This window comes from Biomphalaria glabrata, chromosome 7, assembly GCF_947242115.1.
Source record: "Biomphalaria glabrata chromosome 7, xgBioGlab47.1, whole genome shotgun sequence".
NCBI classification, from domain to species: Eukaryota; Metazoa; Mollusca; class Gastropoda; family Planorbidae; genus Biomphalaria; species Biomphalaria glabrata.
In genome coordinates, this window is record NC_074717.1 from 43,981,823 (window position 1) to 44,006,542 (window position 24,720).

General features: G+C 38.6%; 1 protein-coding gene across 1 annotated transcript; it reads left to right on the top strand.

Moving 5' to 3' along the window:
- Window positions 1–35: 35 nt before the first annotated feature.
- Window positions 36–21,021, top strand: LOC129927255 (GLIPR1-like protein 1). Its single transcript, XM_056035443.1, has 7 exons — window positions 36–470; window positions 9,742–9,887; window positions 12,995–13,127; window positions 14,579–14,682; window positions 16,513–16,622; window positions 16,769–16,803; window positions 19,587–21,021. Exons 1-7 carry the CDS (start codon window positions 398–400, stop codon window positions 19,673–19,675), a joined length of 690 nt encoding a protein of 229 aa, XP_055891418.1. The 5' UTR covers window positions 36–397; the 3' UTR covers window positions 19,676–21,021.
- The last annotated feature ends 3,699 nt before the right edge of the window (window positions 21,022–24,720 follow it).

Consider the following 24,720-nt stretch of genomic DNA (forward strand, 5'->3'; position numbering starts at 1 on the left):
GTTTCCATGTTCCATTGTAGGCGTTTCACAATAGCTGTCCTTCTTTTGCAGAATTTCTAATTTTGTAATAATCGTTACGCGTATCGATGTACAATAAATCGATTCCAATCAGACACGCCCTTTGATTGACACTGAACGCTATGCTAACATATATTTATGGGGTATTGTTAGATTCGATACCATTTAATAGTTGTTTCCTTTTGCAGGAAATCTATTCAAGAGCGTGTTGAAATCAAGCTGAAGTGTGCTCATCAACAGGTTTCAGTCATGTGTAAGCCTAATGTGTTTTAGTTCCGATATTATTTAAAGCGCATTGAGCTGATCGCCAGATCATTGCATCGTGATACTTCTTGTTGGAAACAGAAAAGTTTCTAAAGCAGATAAGCCTACTGGAAGAATGACTCTATTTCTGAGGAAGTGGGACCTGATAGTTAGCCTGATGTGCGGACTTAGCATAGCCAAATCTTTTGGTAAGTTAAGTTGCTAGCATAATCCAACAATTTAATCGAGATTATAGATTTTTTTTTACAAAGCTTCTATCAACTAACTCTGTCTGTCTGTCAAGTAAATAGTTTGGACAGGGTTATTTCTTCCAGACCCATTCCCGAATTAATTTGAAACTTGGCATAATTATTCATTGAAATAGACAATACATGAATTAATTTTTTAAAATATTCGATTAAGTACTGGTAATTAGTTGTTTTGTTTGATACCGACAAGGGAAATAATTGTTCAGTATTCGGAAATAAGGCTAAATATTTGGGGGTTATTTCCCCATAGATGATTGCACACGTAATTTCTCCCACACCCATTCTCGGAACAAGTAGAAACCTTAAAAAAAAAATATTTATTGGACCTAGCTAAACATGGATTTTAACAAATTTACTATTTAGTCAGTTAATTATTGGTAATTAATTAATTTGTTTAATATCAAAAAGGTAATTAACTTCTACATTATTGAGATATATATTAGTAAATGTGGAGCTCTTCCCCTTAAATAAGCTTTATTTTGCTTCAAAAGTATTTTTATGTTTTGCTTGTTCTTTGTCTCTTGAAGAATCACTAGCCGTTTATTAATTCACTGTACTTACAATCCCAGCTTGAGAGCTGTCTAAAAACAATAACTAGAATTACGGTAAAAAAAAAACTCTGAAAGCGTCTAAGCCGAAATAGAAGCACTCAATTAGTTATGAACAATGACTTGTTCTTGTTTTGATTTTCATGGCATTTTATAAGAATCTTTTGAGCGTATAAAATGTTTATATTAAATTTGACTAGCCGACTCGCGGCGTAGCATAAGCCGCTATTTAGTGACGGCTGAACACTTCCTGAAAGACACAGAGGGGGAGGGTTAGAGAGTCGGTATGCGTGCCTGGTGTACCGCATGGTTGGGCGACGTAGAGAATTATATATACAGACAGAAGATTACTTGTTCTCCATCCCCTCCCCCTCTTTTTTTTAAGCGGCGCTTTCTGTAGACGCGAAAGTTACGTGGGATAACTCTAGTCCGACTTGCAGAAATAAAAGAGTCATCTTTCCATGACTTTTTCGAGGGATAGAGCGTAGGCGTGCGTGCGTGGTGTCCCACATGGTTGGGCGACAAACTACAAGCTTCACTTCGCTCAAGAAGAACATGATCTGTTGAGATTTATTTAACACAAGTGTCTTTGTACCTTTGTTTTTTATTTTTATATTCTCGTTGCTTCTTGAGCCTAAAATATGTTTGTTTATAACCCTAGGTCTGTTAATTCAGTTCTTTTAAAACTATTTTTTAACTAAGCCGATGTTTTAAATTTTATAATTACCATGTCTGAATGTTAAATTGGTCAAAGTTTAAATGATAATAATAATGAAGAAAAATGCAATGTTTTCGAGTCCGAAGATCAAGGACGCATGCAATGTTTTCCGTGACTACACAAACCCAGTTGCGACCTACATATTTTGTCAAACCTAATGCAGACAAAACCGTTGTCCACCATGAGTTTAAAGTTTGTTTTTGCTTCTTCAGCGCCTCTGTCTTCGACAAAGGCTGTTCATTTGAGCCTAAAAGTGTGTCTCCCTCAGCTGCGGTGACAGCATTCAGAGACCAACCCCTTCCAATTAATGCGTAACACAGAAGACAGCTGGCCTGACAACAAGATCGTCAAGACTTACTTACTTAGACTTAGGTCCTCCCGCGCCGTTTGGAGCATTGGGCGGCAAGCTGTCTCCATAAAGATCTGTCATTGGCAATGTCTGAAGGCTCCTCCCACCTTGTGTTTACTGTTCTGAGGTCATCCATGAAGGTGTGTCGCCAAGTAATACGAGGACGACCCTGTTTGCGCTTTCCTTGTATTGGCTTCCATGTTATCGCAACTCTTGGTGTGCGTAATTCATTTTGACGTAGAACATGTCCCGCAAACCTCATGCGACGCTCTGTCACAACCTCACTAAGTGTTCGACTCCCAGTTCGGCACAGGATTTCCTTGTTTGAGACCCGATCTGTGAAACTGACTCCCAAAATCCGTCTCAGCCATTTTTGTTGAGCCACATTTAGTCTTTTTTCAATTTTGACAGATGACTTCCATGTCTCACGTGCATAAGTAGCAGTTGGAATGACGATTGTGTTGAGAAGGTGTATTTTTGTCTCGAGTCCAATGGCTTGGCTAGTCCAAATAGGCTGCAGCCTTTGGAAAATGCTCCCTGCCTTTCCTATTCGGCACGCTACATCATGGTAAGCATCTCCATCATTTGTTATGATGCTTCCAAGGTACGTGAACTTGTCCAGCTCTTCAAGCTTTGACTCGCCAAGTCTTGACGATCGTCAAGAACCAAACTTAAACGAAAGTCATAGGACCATCAGTAAAGCAAAAACTAATATTATCTTAAGGGGAAGAACTCTGTCATTAAAACTCTATCCACCAATATTGTTATTTCCCTTATTTATGCAAACTAGTTAATTACCAATAATTAATTGACTAATTGAATATTTTTAGCGGCCCCCGAAAGGGGAAAAGACGCTATTAGTTTTGTGCGAAATGTCTGTCCGTCTGTCCGTCCGTCCCGTTTAGATCTCGTAAACTAGAAAAGATATTGAAAATCCGACATCTCAATATTTTAGACCATTCAAAGTTCTGATGCAACGGCTACTTCTTTTTTTCTGAAAGCGAAAAAATCTAATTTTTTAAATCAGTTATGCTAGCATTTTTTTAAAGAGAAAAAGCTAATTAGTATGCATTAAAAGTTAGACCTACATTAAAACGAATAGTAATCTTGTAAATGTCATTTTCGTGATCATTTTTTAAATGAGGGAATTAGATTTTTTTTTTTTTTTTTTTTTTTTTTTTTTTTTGTTGAGCATTCAAAAAAGAGATTGATCCTTTTCATAACAATGACATCTATTATAAGACTTCAGTTAGGCCAGTAGAGGCGCGGTAGCTGATCGGCAAAGCGCTTGGCTTCCGAACCGGGGACCCGGGTTCGAATCCTGGTGAAGACTGGGATTTTCAACTTAGGAATCATTAGGCGCCCCTGAGTCCACCCAGATCATCTGCCCAATAGACCACATGGTCTTAAAGGGAAACCAGTTAGGCCAGGTTCACATCTAACTTTGCATTCACTTGCATCTATCCTTTGATCTGCTGTACCGTTGGGGCACTACACAAGATCTGTCAACCTTCTTTCTCCATTTTTATCTCTCATTTGTCTTTGATATAATTTCATTTGGATGTTCTTTCTGAAAATATTGAAGCCTGCCTGGGTGGATCACTTCGGGGGCCGATTTTGAGTTTGTTTTTCCACACAAACTGTCTTTGTAATCTTGTTGTTTATTGATTCATGTTTTGTTAGGTACGATAAATAATAATCTGATTTAGCCCCTTTTATAGATTGTCGTCTGTGGCTTAATGAACACAAACATGAAATAGAAACAATAGATAACTCTACAATCTTCCATGTTCATATGCTCTTCACTAGTAGAGTGGTTACCGCACACCTACAAAAGTATCTCTTAAATATGTAAAAGTTATTTCCTTTGTTCAATATCAAACAAACAAATAAATTACAAATAATTAATAGACGAATTGGTTAATTAATTTATTTTATTGATTTATCTTTTGTTAGGTATAATAAATGATTATTTAGGGTTAGGGTTGATGCTAGAATGGGTGTTGAAGAAAAACGTGTACAATTATCTAAGGGGACAAAACCCCACATATTAAACCATATCAGTGAGTACTTAAAGATAAATGTCCCTAGTTGGTATCAAACAATGTAATTAATTACCAGTTATCAATTGACTAATTGGTATTTTTAAAAAAAAACATTTTTGTATGTCATTGCCAATAAAGGATAGTTCAAAGTTTTAACTTGATCCTAGAATAGGTGTTCAAACTTGTTCAAACCTTTTACCAGACAGACAGAAAGACAAACAGAATGAGTTGATATAGCTTTGTGACAATATATGTTTAGTCTATATCTGTACATTTATTTACAAAAAAAGACATTTCCTGTTGGTACCACATTTTGTCAACGCCTTTTCTTCTACGGGCCCCTTTTAGTCACAAGCAACGGTTGAAATATAAAAATTGTACTTAATGAAGTCTTTTAATACAGTTCAATAATATTTTGCCACTTCGTCCTCTATATGGGTTTAAACAGTATTTGTAAATAATCTCCACGAAAAGGGGCAATAACCGAACACACATGACGAACTGTTAATGAACTTGTTGTGCTGCTAATTGTGACATTTTTTGACAAGTCTATTTTCTTTATCGAGTACGGCTTTCAACCACTGCTGGCAATAAAATATATATAGGTTAGTAAAAGATTGCCAATGCCTTTTGGAGAGCTCTTCACTTCTCTTAGCGTTTGACCAGCCTACTTCAGAGTTCCCCCAAAGTGTGACACGTGACCCTTAGAGCGCGCGGAGAGGGTTTAAGTGGCTCGAGGAGACACTTATAGAACACGGTCGCCATTATTATCTACATAATGCACATTTGTGTAATTTTTTTTTTTTTTTTTTTTGCTCTGCTGCTTTGCCAATTCAAAGAGTAATAAAGTTTTTAGTTGGTAAAAATAAATGCCAATATTTTTTGTAAAAGAAAAAAATCCGTCCGTAACTTCTAGTTAAACTATAGACAGACATCTCGTATAGAAGTACATTTATATATTTATAGCTTTTATTTATAGTGCTACTTTCATGCTTATAGCATGGCTCATAGCACGCTATGGTCCAATCTCATTTGTGGACCAGTGGGGGGAGGGGGTATCTAGGAGTTGGTTTTCGTGCTGCCTTTAGGCGCTCAGTAAACACTGCCCGAGTCGGGTGTCGAACCTCGAGCCCCCTTCTAGGTAGCCAAGCCAAGCCAAGTTCAAGCGCACTTGGCCTCTCGACCACGCTTTCCACTAATCTTAATGACTTTAGTGGTAAACTTTGGTATTGACAGTAGTCTTATTTTTTTATCTTATCTTATATATTACAGACGTTACTTCAGAAAATAAGATAATTACGTCCTACCCATTTCCTTTTGTCATTTTAGTCATGCATGTTAATCAATGACTTAAACTCTGCTAAGTCGTTGGTTTTCCTGGCTGATTCAGGCAACCCGATCCATCCTCTAATGGTACTAGGGAAGAAGGAGCACTTGAACGATTTTGTTTCTTCTTATCTTATATAATACAGACGTTACTTCAAAAAAGAAGATGATTACGTTCTACGCGTCATGCATTCAGTCATGCATGTTAACCAATGACTTAAATTCTGCCAAGTCACTGGTTTTCCTGGCTAGCTCAGGCAACCCATTCCATGCTCTAATAGCACTAGGGAAGAAGGAGTATTTGTACAACTTTGTCCTAGCATATGGGATGAGGAATGTGCCTTTATCTTTGTGTCTCTCTGAGTATTTTATTAAATTTTGTTTTTGTATTTGAAGATTAGTTTCATGTTAAATAGGTTATAGAACTGTCGTCTGCACGAAATATTCCTAGAGTGCAAATGGCAAATACAGACTTCCTAGGCACACAGTATTTGTAACGGCCTTTGAAACTTTTCATGACCAATAGTTTCCTGGTCGTGATGTGATAATAACTTCAAAAGGGAAGGATGTGCTAATATTATATGATATGACGTCATCGTTTGTTGTTTATGTTTTGTGCGAAAGCAAAAGAATTGAACGGAAGTAAAAAGACAGTCTTCTATGTCTACTTTGATAAACACAGTCTCCGTTATTATTGTTAGTAATAATTAATGTCTACAGTAGTGTGAAGAAACAAGTCCCTTAACGTTTTAAGTGCCTTTTTAATTGCGAAACATTTCACCATAACATATATACACGGCAGACATAATATACAGATAACCAACTTCACTCGCTGACTGCCTCTTTCCCTATTTACACACTTGTCACTTCCCCTAAGTTCCCTAACTCTCCGATACCCAACACTTGACCGTGTGTCACGGTGGACCACACACAGTAACCGTGTCACAACAGTCTTCCCAGGGCAGAGAAAAATTTTGATCGTATCAAAGTTTCATGAACCCAATAGTTTGGGTGTACATCAATAATGTTTTACATCGACAAGAAAAAACAATGACATGTAATACAATGGCATCTTCAATTATGAGAGAACTGATAATGCCTATGACGACAAATAAATCTTCAATAATATGTTATTGCAAGGGACATTTCCAATTGAACTATCGCAGAAAGCTTTCCTGTTATATTATACAACTTATCTAAATAAAAAAATACACGCATTTAGTTTTTTTCCTATGTAAAAATAATCTTTTGAATGCCAACATTGTAAGGTGAAAAATACACAATTAGTTAATACTTTATGTTACATCAAAACATCTTCCAAATAAAGGGAACTGTTTACTTTGTGTTTCTTTCATATCAGTTCTTAAATGGACATTTATGACTACAATCAATGCAACAAACTTTAAAAATTAAATTGTAGTACAAATTTCACATCTCTGAATGAAATTTAAAAAAATTCAGAAGCGTAATGTTCATTCAATCTTGACAAGACAAATTTTAAAGTTATCCTACAAGGTATTTGTTAATGTTCTCCTTATCTGAGCAATGAATGAACCCAAGTCCAGCGGTCCCTAGACACATCTTGTCAACACGTCAGCAATCACGTTGATTTGTCCCGGACTAGCTTGAACTGTAAAGCTGAAGTTTTAAAGCCCATCTAGTGATCCTCTGGTTGGCTAGCTTATTTGTATTGATATAAGCTAGTGGGGAGTGATCTGTTAACAAGATGAATGATTTCCCAAGCAAGTGACGGGATAGTTTCGTTATGCAGAACACAATAGCTAGAGCTTCACGCTCTATCGTGGAATATTTCTGTTCTGCTGCGTTCAGCTTTCTGCTAATGTAGTAGACTGGTCTTAGCGTTGCATCACACTTCTGCATTAAAGTGCCTCCCACTGCTGTGGAGGATGCATCTGTTGCCAAGTAGAAAGGGTTTCTGATGTTTTAAACACATTGTTTGTTTTACATGTTTCGTATGTTCCTTCAGAGTTGAAGATAGTTTACTTCCTAGTCCAAACCTCCCGCAGGACGACGGGGTATGGGAGCGGGCAGGGTTTGAACCCTCGACCGTCGATAAATCCGAACGACAGTCTAGCGCGCAAACCGCACGACCAGGCAGCCATCCATGTCTGGAAGCTGGAGTACTATGTCGTCTGAGAAGACATTTTTAATGCTTTGCAGGCATTCCTGTAGTCTGGAGCTCCATGTGATCTTGTTAGGCATGCCTTTTTTTTTGTCAGACATAAATGGATAGCAGCACCAGGGACCAAGTTTTTTAAGAGAGAAAGTAGTGAATTAAAATGCTTCGAAAATAAGGGAATGCGCCGACCGAGGCTCGAACCCGTGACCTTCGACCACTTGGGTGGTAATTTGCATACGGCCGAAATGACTCTGGATCAGAAGAATGTTTTATTGGACATTCCGATGATCTAGAGGTTAAGTTCGCTTGGTGCTTTATCGCTAGGCGGTGGTGTCGAATACAGAGTCACGGGTTCGAGCCTCGGTCGGCGCATTCCCTTATTTTCGTAGCATGTAATTCACTACTTTCTCTCTTATAAAACTTGGTCCCTGGTGCTGCTAATCATTTATGTCTAATATATGTATGTATCACATTTGTTTCAGCACCTAGCTTCAACTCTATATTTACTTTTTTTTGTCAGTTCAATTAGAGGTTGTGTAATACTTGTGAAATTTGCCAGGAACCTTCTATAGTAATTACATAAACCTAAGATGCTTCGGACTTGTACCTTTGTTGTAGGTATTGTTAAGTTGAGTATCTTGCTTATGTTGTCTTGTAGTGGCCTGATTGTATTTTGTTGTATTCTGTGCCCTAGAAATTCAATGTCTGTTCTGGTGATTTTAACATTACTAGGTTTTATTGTAAGCCTGTTGTCTTGTAGTATCTGGAATACTTGTTGCAGACCAGCAACGTGTTCTTCTAATGTGTTGTGAAAGACACATTTGTCATCAAGATAGAAAATCACATCTGGTCTTTTCCCTAATAGTTTTGCCATCATTCTGTTGAAGGTCGCAGGTGCGTTACTAAGCCCGAAGCTCAAGTAATTCCATTGGTAATTAACCAAATGGAGTAATGAATGCTGTGAGTGGCTTAGCATCTTCGTCTAGTGGAATTTGCCATTAACCTCTGGCTAAGTCATGAGTAGTGGAAGATTGCGAGTTCGTATCTCGTCGGGGTCGCCAGTTGTGAAGAAACAAGTCCCTTTACGTTTTAAGTGCCTTATTAATTGCGAAACATTTCAACATAACATATATACACTGCAACGTTATATACAGATCTCCAACTTCACTCGCTGACTTTCTCTCTCTCTTGTTTACACATTCGTCACTTCCCCCAAGTCCCCTAACTCTCGATACCCAACTCATGACCGTGTGACACGGTTGACCACACAGTAACCGTGTCACAACAAGTATGTTTATGTTAATATTTATCTGTGACAACAGAGCACGTGTGGTATGCGCTCTGGACTGTTGTATTGATGGCCCCATGTTTGAATTCTGTCCGTCGCCATCCCCCGTCGACCTGCGGTAGGTTGGAGAAAGGATATAATAATCTTCATATCTAAAGGAACATTTAAAGCATGTCAAACATAAATATATAAACCATCAGCCTATCATACGTCGCCATTGTTAAAGCATCCTCGTTCCATATGCTAGGACAAATTTGTACAAGTGCTCCTTCCTAGTGCTATTAGAGCATGGAATGGGTTGCCTGAGCTAGCCAGGAAAACCAGTGACTTAGCAGAATTTAGGTCACTGGTTAACATGCATGACGCGTAGGACTTAATCATCTTCTTTTTGGAAGTAACGTCTGTATTATATAAGATAAGATAAGATTGCTATCTTTTTTTTTTTTATTTTTCAAACCTACATGCTGACCATTGAGTGGTGTCTACTATTCTTACAAGTCTGCGGCATCCACTTTGTTTACAAATGTTTGGTACTGTTTTTATTTTTAGCTAGACACGTGACCAATATCGACAAGATGTTTGAACCCTAAGGCTTTAATGACCATTCGTATCGTTGCAGCTCATGACACTTCTCAATTCGTAGCTCCCCATGAGCTGACCATTGAGTGGTGTCTACTATTCTTACAAGTCTGCGGTATCCACTTTGTTGACAAATGCTTGGTACTGTTTTATTTTTAGCTAGACACGTGACCAATATCGGAACCCTAAGGCTTTAATGACCCTTCGTATCGTTGCAGCTCATGGCGCTTCTCAATTCGTAGCTCCCCATGAGGTGATGAAGAGACAAACAAAGTCTGGGTTCACGTCCACAGAGAGTTCGGACATAGTGACTCGCCATAACAAGTTGAGAACTGATGAACCCAGCTCTGACATGTTGACAATGGTAGGTAATAGAACACATCTGACTGTTATCCTTTAAGTCATAAATTATTATTATTAGAAAAGAGCGAGTATTCATTCTCTGGCGAAGCCAGGGTCGAGTTTCGCTAAAGAGAAACAAAATTCATGGTAGTCCCTTTATCAGTTTCCACCGTGGAATTTTCTGGTGATGTGGCAGGTCTGCAGCAGTACCGCCCTCTGACAGGCAACGAGGATGTTCCTAGGAATGTTAAGGGCCTTGAAGGTATCTGTGAGGTCAGTTGTTATTATCCCCTCGGTTGATATTGCTCTGGCGCTGCTAGGTTCGAGTTTCGCAAAAGAGAAACAAAATTCATTGTAGTCCCTTTATTCCTTTGAGGAATTCTCTGGTGATGCGGCAGGCTGTAAAAGTGCCGCGCTTTGACAGGCAACGAGAATCTTCTTCTTATGATACCATGAAGGTATCTGTGAGGTCAGTTATCATTTTCCTTTCGGTTGATATAACAATGGGATATTAATTGATAATTTCCATAAACGCTTTATCTCCAAGCCTAGGCTCGCATATTTTCTTTGTTTTTCAGTTTTTCTTTTATTTTGGGACATTTTTACGGCGAGGTCAATAATGAAAGCGTTTTTTTTTTAAAATATAAACAGTAGACCAGGGCGATTAAAAGCTATAGTATTTTAGTTAAAATAAGCCTATCCCTGTACAATAAGTGATCAGTAGTCTGATTAACATCCAGTGGCGAGTATTTGTAGCCAAGTTTTGGTTATTAATTTTGCAACTTGGTTATGGCGACCCAGCTAGGCAGATTCTGATAAGGATTAATATTATTATTATTGAATCAGAAGTATTTAAAAACAGTTTAGTCTCAATTATCAAGACTTTGTGGCCCTGACCAAACCAAAAGTACACACAGGAAGTAAAAAGATCAAGTTTTAATTCCTTAGCTATTTTTTTTTAAATGCAGTCAGATTTCAGTCTGTGTAGAAAACCAAATGTCTGCCTAGCATTAAATGTCAGTGTTGACGATAGTCAGGGCTAAAAAAAAACGTTCTGTTATCTGGTCACAAGCTATAGTGATTAATTGGAGCATGCCAGATTGGTCTTTCGAAATTTTTTTTTGTAACACACACATATTACGTTGGTTGCTAACGGTAATGATAATTAGAGTACTTGTAACTTTAATCTCGTGTTCCTTTTTTTAAAATCAAAATGTATCACTACATTTTTACTAGACTCTATTTGTAATTTACTCTGGTATAGAAATCCACTGATGTCCCGAGACAACGATTAAAGAAAAATCAATCCGCGTGTCGGATGCCATTAATGTTTGTAATTTGATAAGGAAACTATAGAAACAAGACAACGTTACTTTGTCAGTCCAAGAATGGAAGTTAATGAAGTCATCCGCACCAAAATGTAGGACGTTAATGAAGTCATCCGCACCAAAATGTAGGACGTTAATGAAGTCATCCGCACCAAAATGTAGGACGTTAATGAAGTCATCCGCACCAAAATGTAGGACGTTAATGAAGTCATCCGCACCAAAATGTAGGACGTTAATGAAGTCATCCGCACCAAAATGTAGGACGTTAATGAAGTCATCCGCACCAAAATGTAGGACGTTAATGAAGTCATCCGCACCAAAATGTAGGACGTTAATGAAGTCGTCCGCACCAAAATGTAGGACGTTAATGAAGGGAAAATATGTAATTAATGTAATCAATCCAGACACAAGATTTGAAGACGTTTATAACAAAGAATTATTTGAAACACTGTTTGAGAATGACTTTGAAACACTGTTTGAGAATGACTTTGAAACACTGTTTGAGAATGACTTTGAAACACTATTTGAGAATGACTTTGAAACACTGTTTGAGAATGACTTTGAAACACTGTTTGAGAATGACTTTAAAACACTGTTTGAGAATGACTTTAAAACAATGTTTGAGAATGACTTTGAAACACTGTTTGAGAATGACTTTGAAACTCTGTTTGAGAATGACTTTGAAACACTGTTTGAGAATGACTTTGAAACACTGTTTGAGAATGACTTGAAAACACTGTTTGAGAATTACTTTAAAGCACTGTTTGAGAATGACTTAGAAACACTGTTTGAGAATGACTTTGAAACACTGTTTGAGAATGACTTTGAAACACTGTTTAAGAATGACTTTAAAACATTGTTTGAGAATGACTTTAAAACACTGTTTGAGAATCAATACTATGTGTGGATACAGAGAACATTGAAAAAACAAAGGACGATAAGATAAAGATTAATTCTAACTTCTAAGCCACCAAATTCCATTTCAGACCATGCGATCTAAAGGGCAGATGATGTAAAAGTTATCTGTTTCTGTGGCCCACGGTTAACGAGGGTATCATGTGGCCAGCACAATGACCAACCGCCTTTACTTTTCCCTATAACTGCTGGGTGGACTCAAAGATCACAAAATATAAAATTCTAGTCTTAACCAGGATTCGAATCCGGGACTTCCGGTTCGGAATCCAATAGCTTTACCCCCCATCCACCATGACAACAGCAAATACTACACGTCACTACACGTCACTACACACGTCACTACACACGTCACTACACGTCACTACACACGTCACTACACACGTCACTACACGTCACTACACACGTCACTACACGTCACTACACGTCACTACACACGTCACTACACACGTCACTACACACGTCACTACACACGTCACTACACGTCACTACACACGTCACTACACACGTCACTACACGTCACTACACACGTCACTACACGTCACTACACACGTCACTACACACGTCACTACACACGTCACTACACGTCACTACACACGTCACTACACACGTCACTACACACGTCACTACACACGTCACTACACACGTCACTACACACGTCACTACACGTCACTACACACGTCACTACACACGTCACTACACGTCACTACACACGTCACTACACGTCACTACACACGTCACTACACACGTCACTACACACGTCACTACACACGTCACTACACACGTCACTACACGTCACTACACGACCAGGTAGCCATTTCGTTATTAGTGGAAACATATACATTTTAATAATTACAAAGTAATAACTTTATTGTTGTCTTTCTACCAGGCCTGGAACTCAGCTCTAGAGAGCAATGCTCAAACACATGCAGCTAAATGTAACTTCACACACAGCACTGGAGAGTTCAGGTCAAATGTGGGAGGATTTTCGTATGCGGGAGAGAATCTGTTCGCATCATCAGGTGGGGACTTGTTGTGTGTCGATAGTGCTACGTGTTCTCCGAGCTCTATTTTGAGAACCACAGTTTGAGAACCACTAGACCACAGTCGTATATATTATACCTAGAATGGACATAGAGGTCTCTAGCACTACACAAAAAGTGTCGTGAAAAACTTCTAAAAAGCTGAAACAAGGCGTTGTTTGGTGTATTGGTAATAAGATGAAAAGTTGTTTATAGAATATATACCTCTGCGATCTGATCATTATCTATAGTTCCATGTTAGAATAAATATTTGTATCCGTTTTATAGTCTAGGTATAATATATATATATAGGTCTGAGCACTAGACCATATGGAGCTCGACCTAGCTACCACGAACATGACCCTAGTTATGTTTTTAATCTATCGTCGCGTTACTACAGTAATTCCCAATGATGCTACTTCAACGCGCCAGCCTATTAAATCACTATATCTGATGTTTGTAAAATGTTTTACATGTTTCGGATGTTCCTTCAGAGTTGAAGATAATTACTTCCTAGTCCAAACCTCCCGCAGGACGACGGGGGATGGGAGCGGGCAGGGTTTGAAACCTCGACCATGAATCTGAACGACAGTCCAGCGCGTAAACCGCACGACCAGGCAGCCATCCTTAGTGTCACCACCTCAAAGTTGGTGCCCTAGAGTAGAAACCCTAATTCTATATTGTAAATGATAATTCCATATTGTGAATCTTATTCACAAACTCATGTTGCCCTAGGGTGAACACTTTTGACCTTAGGTGAACCAGAGAGTTAAAGGCAGTCAGTCCACATAGGGATCTTGTAGCAAGCACTTGATAGAGTCACTTAATATATAAGCAGTAGAGTTAGATGTTTAAAGTAGTTGGTTATAAAATAGTTACTAAGTTGTTATATTGGTGATATTTCTGTTGGATTAATACTGACCATTCCTGGGTCGAATTGTATATCGTATTCACCATGTGATGTTATATTAAACTTATTTGTGTCTGCTACATCCAGCGTCATTTCATTATTCTGTGATTTATAACCGGAACCCAATGTCACCACCACGCCTACATTGATAAACCGACAATAGTAGCACAGCATCAAGCATAACCACAGTGACATTCATCATATCTAAAATAACTCGGTGACACTTAGCCATCTGTTTTTGGATTATGTTTTTAATCTAGCGTCGCATCACTACAAAGATTCACTATTGTACTACTTCTACACGTCAAGTTCCATGATTGAATCACAACATTTGTTTTTGTCCCAGTTTTTAATCTGTAAAATATAATCTATAACAATGATATAATATGATAATGATACAATATAACAGCGGCACACTAATTACTAACATCGCTTTTAAAAGTGTAATGATTGCATTAGTATTTTTAGGAAAACTACGGACAGTAGTAGTGACATGCGATGAAAGGGTCATCGTGTCTTAAATGTTTCTTTTCTTCCCTAGGAACTTTGAATGTGACTAGTTTCGTAGACGGTTGGTACTCGGAGAAAAAGAACTACAATTTTGATGCCAACAGCTGTTCCGGAGTATGTGGACATTATACACAGGTGAGTCCAGAGCTTTGTACAGGGGTGAGTCTTGGACATTATGCACAGGTGAGTCCAGAGCTTTGTACAGGGGTGAGTCTTGGACATTATACACAGGTGAGTCCAGAGCTTTGTACAGGGGTGAGTCTTGGACATTATACACAGGTGAGTCCAGAGCTTTGTACATTGGTGAGTCTTGGACATTATACACAGATGAGTCTTGGAAATTATACACATGTGAGTCCAGAGCTTTGTACAGGGGTGAGTCTTGGGCATTATACACAGGTGAGTCCAGAGCGTTATACAGGGGTGAGTCTTGGACATTATACACAGGTGAGTCCAGAGCTTTGTACAGGGGTGAGTCTTGGACATTATACACAGGTGAGTCCAGAGCTTTGTACAGGGGTGAGTCTTGGACATTATACACAGGTGAGTCCAGAGCTTTGTACAGGGGTGAGTCTTGGACATTATACACATGTGAGTCCAGAGCTTTGTACAGGGGTGAGTCTTGGACATTATACACAGGTGAGTCCAGAGCTTTGTACAGGGGTGAGTCTTGGACATTATACACAGGTGAGTCCAGAGCTTTCTACAGGGGTGAGTCTTGGAAATTATACACAGGTGAGTCCAGAGCTTTGTACAGGGGTGAGTCTTGGACATTATACACAGGTGAGTCCAGAGCTTTGTACATGGGTGAGTCTTGGACATTATACACAGGTGAGTCCAGAGCTTTGTACAGGGGTGAGTCTTGGACATTATGCGCAGGTTAGTCCACAGCGTTGTACAGGGGTGAGTCTTGGACATTATACACAGGTGAGTCCAGAGCTTTGTACAGGGGTGAGTCTTGGACATTATACAGAGGTGTGTCTCGGGCATTATGCACAGGTGAGACTCTGACATTATACGCAGACAATTTTAGGACATTGTACACAGGTCAGTGATAGAATCGTACTTTACTATAGAAGATACCGTGATTTGCTACTGTAACATAGAACTTGAAGAGAAAGTGGCATGCTACATTTTGTGGGCGAGGAACCCAAAGAAAAAGGTAAGATAATGAATAGAAGATTGAGAGAGGTTTGGGGATAAACAGAATAAGTTATGTTACATTCACCTGTCCCTTAGTCTATTGGACCGTTGGGGCACCACATAAGATCTATAAACCGTCTTTTTCCATTCCCATTGTATTTTGCCTTGACTTGAATTTCTTTTAAAGACAGGCTCGTCCATTCTTTGATGTCTTTCCATCGCTTTCTCTGCTTTATATTCTTTTCGCTGGTAGGCCTTCAGTTACCTGCAGAAACGTCTTTACATGCCCTGGGGACCTCGTGATATGGCCAAACAGTTAAATTTGCCTTTTTTTTTTGGACAGTGGTCAGCTGGTAATCGGTGGCCCAATCGCCGTTTGGGAATCAGGCCTCACGAAGCAATGTTTATGACGCTAAACTGTGACGTCATTGTGGCCAACTAAAAAGAGCAGCAGTTAATGTTAATAACCATTCTGCAATATGACTGCTAGTTAGTAGCCCATTTGTTTTAATTAAGAGTTTAGTTGCTACACTGTCATTGTAGCGAAGTGCTAAAAACTTCCACCATATTGATATTATTTGGTGCTATAAACGATAGTGTTTAGAAACTGATTATGTAGTGCTAAAAAAGTACACAGATCATATATCTTTGTAAAATACATAGCTTAACAACACTTCCTGTATTCCGACACAGGATAACCAAAAAAAAAACACTTCCTACCGGTATATATAGTTATTCGCCATACATGAAAATCTCTAATAACTACATCGCTTCTTCTGTATATTACCCAAGTATAAATTGGAATGAATTTTGTTGCTATAGGTGGTGTGGGCCAACTCTTCAGCCATTGGATGTGGTGTTCAGATGTGTCCAGTTCTTGCGAGCACAGACTTGAAAAACAGCTACTTTGTCGTCTGCCAGTATGGACCCGGGTAAGGACCAACTGAACACTTCTACAACTAGTGTTAATGCACTAGGTCTAGTGAGAATTTGAAAACACGAGCTTATTCTGTTGACCTTTTTAATACATTCACGTGACCTAACATTGCTTTCTTGTTTGTTTGTTTTTTATTATCAGAGGTAATATCGATGGGATGAGGCCATATACTAAAGGTAATTCTGATTTGACATTATCGATAAAGCTAAAATTATGAGTACTGTTAATTTGAAGGGCATTGGTGGCTGGTTGGTAAAGCACTTGGGTTCGAATCGGTGTAAACTGAAATTTTGAATTTTGGATTTTTTTACGAAACCCCTGAGTCCCCCCCCCCCTGTTGTAAACTTCTGGCATAGACTTGATGAGCATACAAGGCGAAGTCTAACAACCATTCAAAACAACGGGAACTAATTAAAAGAAAAATATTTTAATTAATCAGCCAGAATAAGCTGTAAACAAAACCATTGAACACTGGACTATTACATCTGCTACAAACTATAAACGGCCTTCTATAGTACATCTACTATTTAGTCTCAGACTCAGACAACAATAACAATGACATAAGTGTCGTAGCTCCACATTAATCAATAGACCATTGAAATCAAACAAATAAACATAGAAATTAGAATTATTCGTGATACTTTTAAACCAAGATTCTGTTCCCTATCTACAATACAATATATTCGTATATACAAGTACAATCACCACAGTTACTTGAATTGGATTACATTTTACTATTTAGATTACCTAATCAAACGTAGTCTCTACAGCAGTGATGCCCAAAATACGGCCCGCGGGCCAGATCCGGCCCACGTCGTGGTTCCATCCGGCCCTCCGAAACGTCGTTGTATAAAATTAAGTGGTTTAAAAGTATATCGTTACCTACGTTAGGGCTCTAATTTATTCTCTAATGGATAGCTACCACAGCCTTTAACATTTGTGCGTTTATGAGATGGGACTCTGAATCAACCAGGAAAAGTGAGAGAACCTTTACTTGCTTGCAGAACATTATAAAAAGTCACAAGTTTGTTCCTTAAAATGTGGCTGTTTAAAAAACAACAACAACAACGTATAAACGGCATTCTTGATTTTTAGCTGCCAATAAAAGATTGTTAAACTACAGGTAATATATCCACGTGTTTCCACGTTCTAATAGTTCCAGGTTCATTACATTTTCATTTCTGTATCTTTTTGTTGATGTGGCCCGCGACACGAATGCTGGAAATAAAAATGGCCCGCAGGATGAGTAAGGTTGGGCATCACTGCTCTACAGGATAGTGTTAATTGTTCAAGCTTCCAGTATCTTTGAAATACACTTTAACGTCATGATTTTCAAATAGTCTACAGCAGTGGTGCCCAAAGTACGGCCCGCGGGCCAGATCCGGCCCGCGACGTGGTTCTATCAGGCCCGCTGAAACGTCAGCACAAATTGTAGACAATACCCCCTTCTTAAAAAAAAGGTTGAAATACTTTTACAAATGTTTGGGCTCTCACGTTTCTCTGCTAGGTTTGTAACATGACCTTTATCATTTTTCGTTTACGACATGAGACTCTAAATGTAGAATTTACCAGAAAAAAGTGAACGGGTCTTTGCTATTGAAACATGATAATATGCCAACATATTTGATTTGTAAATAAAATGTGGCTGTTTAAAAAAACAGCCATATGTATAACAGTATTATGAACAAATATGACCGCAAATAAGAGATGATTGATGGGGAAAGTTATGAAAGAGAGAAAAGAAAATGAGTTGGTGGTAAAACTAGCTACAATGTGGCTCACATTTGAAGTAGAAAAATGAAGCCACTTTCCGACGCGTAAAAAAAGAACAATTTCCAATGTCTAGTCATTAATGTAAGTTTCCAATCAAATAGTTTCAAGTCCATTTCATTTCGTTTTTGTACCTTATCGGTCATGTGGCCCGCGATACGAGTGTCGGAAATATAAATGGCCCGCAGGATGAATAAGGTTGGGCATCACTGGCCTACAGGAATAAGATCCAAGTCCAGCAGTCTTTACTGATCTCAGTGTAACTTTATGTTTATAGAACAATATGACTTTGGAACAATATAACAATGACTTAACATGACATGACAATGACAGATTATGACATGACAAAGACACAATATGACAAAGACACAATATGACAAAGACACAATATAACACTATGTCAATGACGTGTATAGGCACAAAATATGATACAAACATAAAATGATACTGTTACGGTATGACAGTGGCACAATAAAGATAAAGGCACATTCCTCGTCCCATATCCTAGGACAAATTTGTACAAATGCTCCTTCTTCCCTAGTGCAATTAGGGCATGGAATGGGTTGCCTGAGCTAGCCAGGAAAACCAGCGACTTGGCATAATTTTAGTCATTGGTTAATATGCATGACTGAATGCATGGCGCGTAGGACGTAATCATCTTCTTTTTTTTGAAGTAATGTCTGTATTATATAAGATATGATAAGATAATATCACAATGACATATGTGTCAGTGACTATGACTTTACTAAGTTGTAATTTATTGACCTCTACTTCGTCCAGTCTCCAGACGACATTTTTCTAGACTATAACAGTAAGAGACGTTCTCCTTTCAGTCCTTGACATCTATGGGGCTGATGTCTGTTTCTGTGGCCCACGGTTAACAAGGGTGTCATGTGGCCAGCACAACGACCAACCGCCTTTACTTCTTCCCAACTAATGCCAGGTACCCATTGGAGCTGGGTGAACTAGGAGGCGACCAAAGATCGCGAAATTAAAAAATCCCAGGATTCGAACCCGGGTCTCCCGGTTCAAAAACCAAGCGCCTTACCGCTCAGCCACAATGCCTTCCTTTTAGACTATACGTTACTAATCTATATTTTACTAACTAGATTCTAAGTCTTAAGAAACACTGGCAAATAATTGTTTCTCAAATAATTTCATTCTACAATTTGTTTTTCTTTTTTTTCAGCTTCATCGTCTGCACGTTTCCCGCCAAATGTAACTCTGATCAGTTGTCTTCTCCTGCTTTTGAATATCTTTTTGGTTGGACATAAGTGAATTCTGACACTATAACAAACGAAATGTTATGGACTTAATGGAACAAACAGTCTTGTTCATTTTTACTTTATTTTTTTTTTCATGTCTATAGTTAATATCCAGTGGCGTAGCTAGGGTGGGGAGGGAGGTCCGAAGTCGAAAGTCCCACCGAACCCCATAAATGAATGTACTATTTTTTTTGTTTACATTAAATATTAAATATTTCGACACTGCCATGTAATCTTACTATTCAGGTGAAGTAAAAAATACTAGACAGCATCGATCTACATGATGTTATAGATGTCTTTACTGCACAGAAAGCACGACGTGAGGCGTTTTGAATGGACCTCATTCACTAACCGTAAACAAACAATATTTAGCCACGTGGTGCTCTATCTCTTCTATATAATTTACGAGCTCATGTTTAATTCATGATGGATGTCACGTGACAGTTTTTTTTCGTTGTTTTATCAATATGATCACGTGACTAAATGTTGTTTGTTTACGATTGGTGAATGAGGTCCATTGGGATTTGTCACTTGTCTCGCCAATAAACTACGGTATTAGTCATTAAAAGAGGTTTAATTTTTTGGTTCATTTTACTTCTATACTGTACCAATTGGAATTTAGACTTGTATATTTGTTAAGTACATTATCTCATGTCATGATGTCGAATGTCGAAATGCAGGGGTTCTAAAAAGGATAAATTCCCGACCCCCCGGCCCCCAAATTTCTAACTACGCCTTTGTTACGATCTGTGATATATCTATTTACTTTAGTTATTGTACACATATATATATGTGACTCAGTTTATTTTTATGACTTGTGACATTTTTGTCAGTCCAATAATTTAATAATTATATTAATATGATTGTTAAAAATATTTGTTTTCAACGCAATTATGTAGATGAAGCATAAGTATTGTTGACAGATGGCAAACTATTATTATGAACATTATGCACCTCTATTCAGTTTTGACGTAAGATTTATTATTTAAGACAGACCGCTGAATCAATAAGAAAGTCAACCTTGATCTTCGAGCTACTGCCATCTTGTAGCTGAGTTGAACACAAGATACAGAAACAGAAGACATTAAAATGTTTGATTTGTACTACTCTGTAATGTTTTAAGTTTATTTACAAAAGTGCCTCAACATTTATTTTGTAAAGCAGAACTGTGATTTTATTACTGTAAACATTATTTTTCATTTATTCATATTGTTGTTTACTTTGCCATTCTAATTTTCTTTTTTTTTTTAACAATGACACTAATTGATATGTTTTATAGTTGAACCTATTTAAACATAGCCAACACTGCACAAACACTGTGGTGAATAAGCCAAAAATAAATGTCCCGTAATATATATATATAGGTCTGTGTTTGATTTTTTCTTTTTATGTCTTTTACAATAAACAAGGTATTGCGTCATCATTTCCTGTCTACTTTTGACGGGGTTTCTTTGCTGCTTTCATTTGTGAGTATACGTTGAAGGCTACTTGACACGCTGACAGTCTGGTATCCTCAATAAATTAAGATGAACCTCGCCCACTTGAACCTGTATTAACTGTTGAAGACTTTTGGGAGAGAATATTGATGAATATAATTAATATAGGATGTATCTTTAGAGAGCCCCCACGGAAACGCTTCAAAGACCAGCTCAGGCGTCAACTTGCCTTGGCTGGCATAGAAGTGAGCACCTGGCTGCATGCGGTGTCGGAACGAGACAGCTGGAGGTCACTCACGAAGGCCGCGGGATACACATTTGAGACCAAAAGAAATTCTGCTGCCGAGGACAAACGCAGACGACGAAAAGAAAATCTAAATCGACCACCTGCAGACAATGGTTATGCTTGCCCTGGATGTTGCAAAATATGCAGGTCACAGCTGGGGCTGCGCAGCCACGGGAAATACTGTACTCCTCATTAATCTTCGGACTCGAAGACAAGCCTTATTATCTTTAGAGGTTAAACAGCTTGGCTACCTATTCTAGGAGGATCGAGTTTGAAACCTGACTCGAGCTGGGTTTTATTTTGCTGAGCGTCAAAAGGCAGCACGGAAACCTTCTTCTCTCCCCCCCCCCCCTTTCCCACTTGTCTCGATCTGATACTTGAATATCGATTATTATTTTCTGGGAAGCGTTAATGAAACAATTCACAAAGACTTTCATTGGATATTTCATGAGAATTTCAAACACACTTATCTCCTTTTTTGTTTAGTTATCGAACTTTTAAAGGCTTAGTTTAATTTTTTTTTTTTTTGTTTTGGATATTTCGAATGTTCCTTCCGATTTTATTTTTACATCCTGGCCCAAACCTCCCGCTTTACCTCGGGAGATGGCAGATGGAAAGGTTTGAACCAATGACCATCGAGACGCCAGTCCAGAGCACATACCACACGACCAGACAGCAATAAATGCATCAATATAGAAAAAGAATAACAAGCAATAATATGGAGGCGAGAGAACATTTAAAAAAAAATGAAAAATTTAGGAATAAAAAAATAAGGCAATTGTGAGTGATTTTAAAGTAGAAGATAAACGAATCAATATCTATAAAGCTCTATTGGAAGATCCCTATTGCCAACTTAAAAACTAAAACACATTGTTATACCAGCTAAAGAGCTTAGAGCTTAGATATAAAGGCCAACTCAAGAAAACATTAAGAAACTGGAACAGACACAAAATAGAGCATTGAGATTCATAACAAACGAATATTCACATTTGACTAGAGTAACACCTTTAGTAAAATCACTAAATTTAGAAAGCCTTCAGGACAGAAGGCTCAAAAGTAAAGTAGCAATCATACATAAAACACTGAACCATAATCTTCAAATACAAAAACAAAATCTAATAAAATACTCTGAAAGATACACATATGCTAGGACAAATTTGTACAAATACTCCTTCTTCCCTAGTGCTATTAGAGCATGGAATAGGTTGCCTGAGCTAGCCAGGAAAACCAGTGACTTGGCAGAATTTAAGTCATTGGTTAATATGCACGACTGAATGCATGACGCGTAGGACGTAATCATCTTCTTTTTTGAAGTAACGTCTGTATTATATAAGATAAGATAAGATGGAGGCGTGATGGCTTAGTGGTCAATCGCTTGGATACCGAACCAACAGGTGAAAACTTGGATTTTTAATTCCGGAATTTTTAAGACACCTCCTGAGTCCACCCAACTCCAATGGGTACCTGAGTTTAGTTAGCGGTTAGTCGTTGTGTTGGCCACATGGCACCCTCCTTAACCATCGGGCATAGATGAATAACCGCCAAACACCAGGAGAGGAACACATTACAGCATTGCTAATTAAATAGGTAAGGGGGGAGGCATGAATGCCGTGTGGTAAAACGATTGGTTTACAAACCGAGAGGTCCGGGTTCAAATCACAGTGAAGACTGGGATTTTTATTTTCGGGATTTTTGGGACGCCCCTGAGTCCACCCAGCTCTGATAGGTGCCTGACTTAAGTTGTGAAAAGTAAAGACGGTTGGTCGCTGTGCTGGCCACATGACACCCTAGTCAACCGTTGGCCAAAAAAAAAACAGATGGAAGGATGTGCTGAAGCAGGCCAGAGCCCTCCTAGGGCTGTGGAGCCACTGGGATAGATGGATAAGTCAGTCCAACTATGATGGGTAGTTGACATCAGGTACATAAAGTAAAAACAGTTAGTCATTGTGCTGGCTACATGACACCTCACCGTTGGCCAGTACGTAATATTACCTTTAAATTATTTGCCTCTTAGATCGTAAGGTCTGAAAAGGTACTTTACTTTTTGAGACACATATTAATGTTTAGAAGATGAGCACTTTACATATTTATGCTATGTTAGTGTATCGCCTTTTTCATTAAGAGAGTTCATGGTTTGAGAGTATTTGAAAATGTTACATCCTAACGTTATTCTTAAATTAATTCAATGATAAGTAATTACGTTGAAACCATAAAATAAGGCTTGTCTTCGAGTCCGAAGATTAATGAGGAGTGCAGTATTTCCCGTGGATAGAGAGCCCCAGCTGCTACTTACATATTTTGCAACCTCTAGGGCAAGCATAACCATTGCCCGCCGGTGGTCGATTAAGATTCTCTTTTCCACATCTGCGTCTTTCCTCGGCAGCGGATTTTCTCAAATGTGTATCCCGCGGCCTTTGTGGGTGACATCCAGCTGGTTCGTTCTAAGGCCGCATTCAACCAGGTGCTCTCTTCTATGTCCGCTAAGGCAAGTTGACGACTTAGCTAGTCTTAAAGCGTTTCCATGGGGCACCTCTGTCTCACCCCCTCGTGATACCTGTGGTCAGCCTCTCAATAACCTGGGTACTGTAAAACTAGCAAAACTTAGCCCTAATTTAAAATTCCCAAAACACGGTTTGTTACAACTTTACGTAGATGGAAAACTCGAATAAATTCATACGGTCAAAATATTGTTTCGTTTATTTTCATTTGAATGGCAACTTAGGGCCCCCTACTCGTCACTGGCTCCTTAACCCCCCGCCCCCCTACTCGTCACTTTTTCGTGTGCAGTGAACCCAATAAACATGGATGAAACAAAAATTATGCGAGTACGATATATGAGAACGAGACGCCCGCTGTAAGGCGCTGCCTCGTTGTGCCTAATGCAGATAAGCCAAACGGGGGTAACTCTCAACGAAATCCGATAACACAGGCAATAGGCCAAACCAGCGATGCCCAACCAGATGCGACCTGCGGGCCATTTTAATTTCCGACACTCATGTCGCGGGCCACATGACCGAAATGTACAAAAACGAAATGAATTTACCTAAACCAATTTTATTAGAAACTTGTGGATCTAGTAGTTACATTAAATAATGGGATTGGAAGTTTATCTCTGTTTTTACGCGTCTGAAACTGGCTTCATTTCTCTACTTGAAATGTGAGCAACATTGTAGCTAGCTTTACCAACGACTTATTTTCTTGTCCCTTTTTTGTTAATATTCCCATTGATCCTCCTATCTCTAGACGTAGTTTAACAATCGCGTCCAATTTGTTTTATAATGCTGTTTATATGTTGTTGTTTTTAAAACAGCCACTGTTTACAAAACAAATATGTTG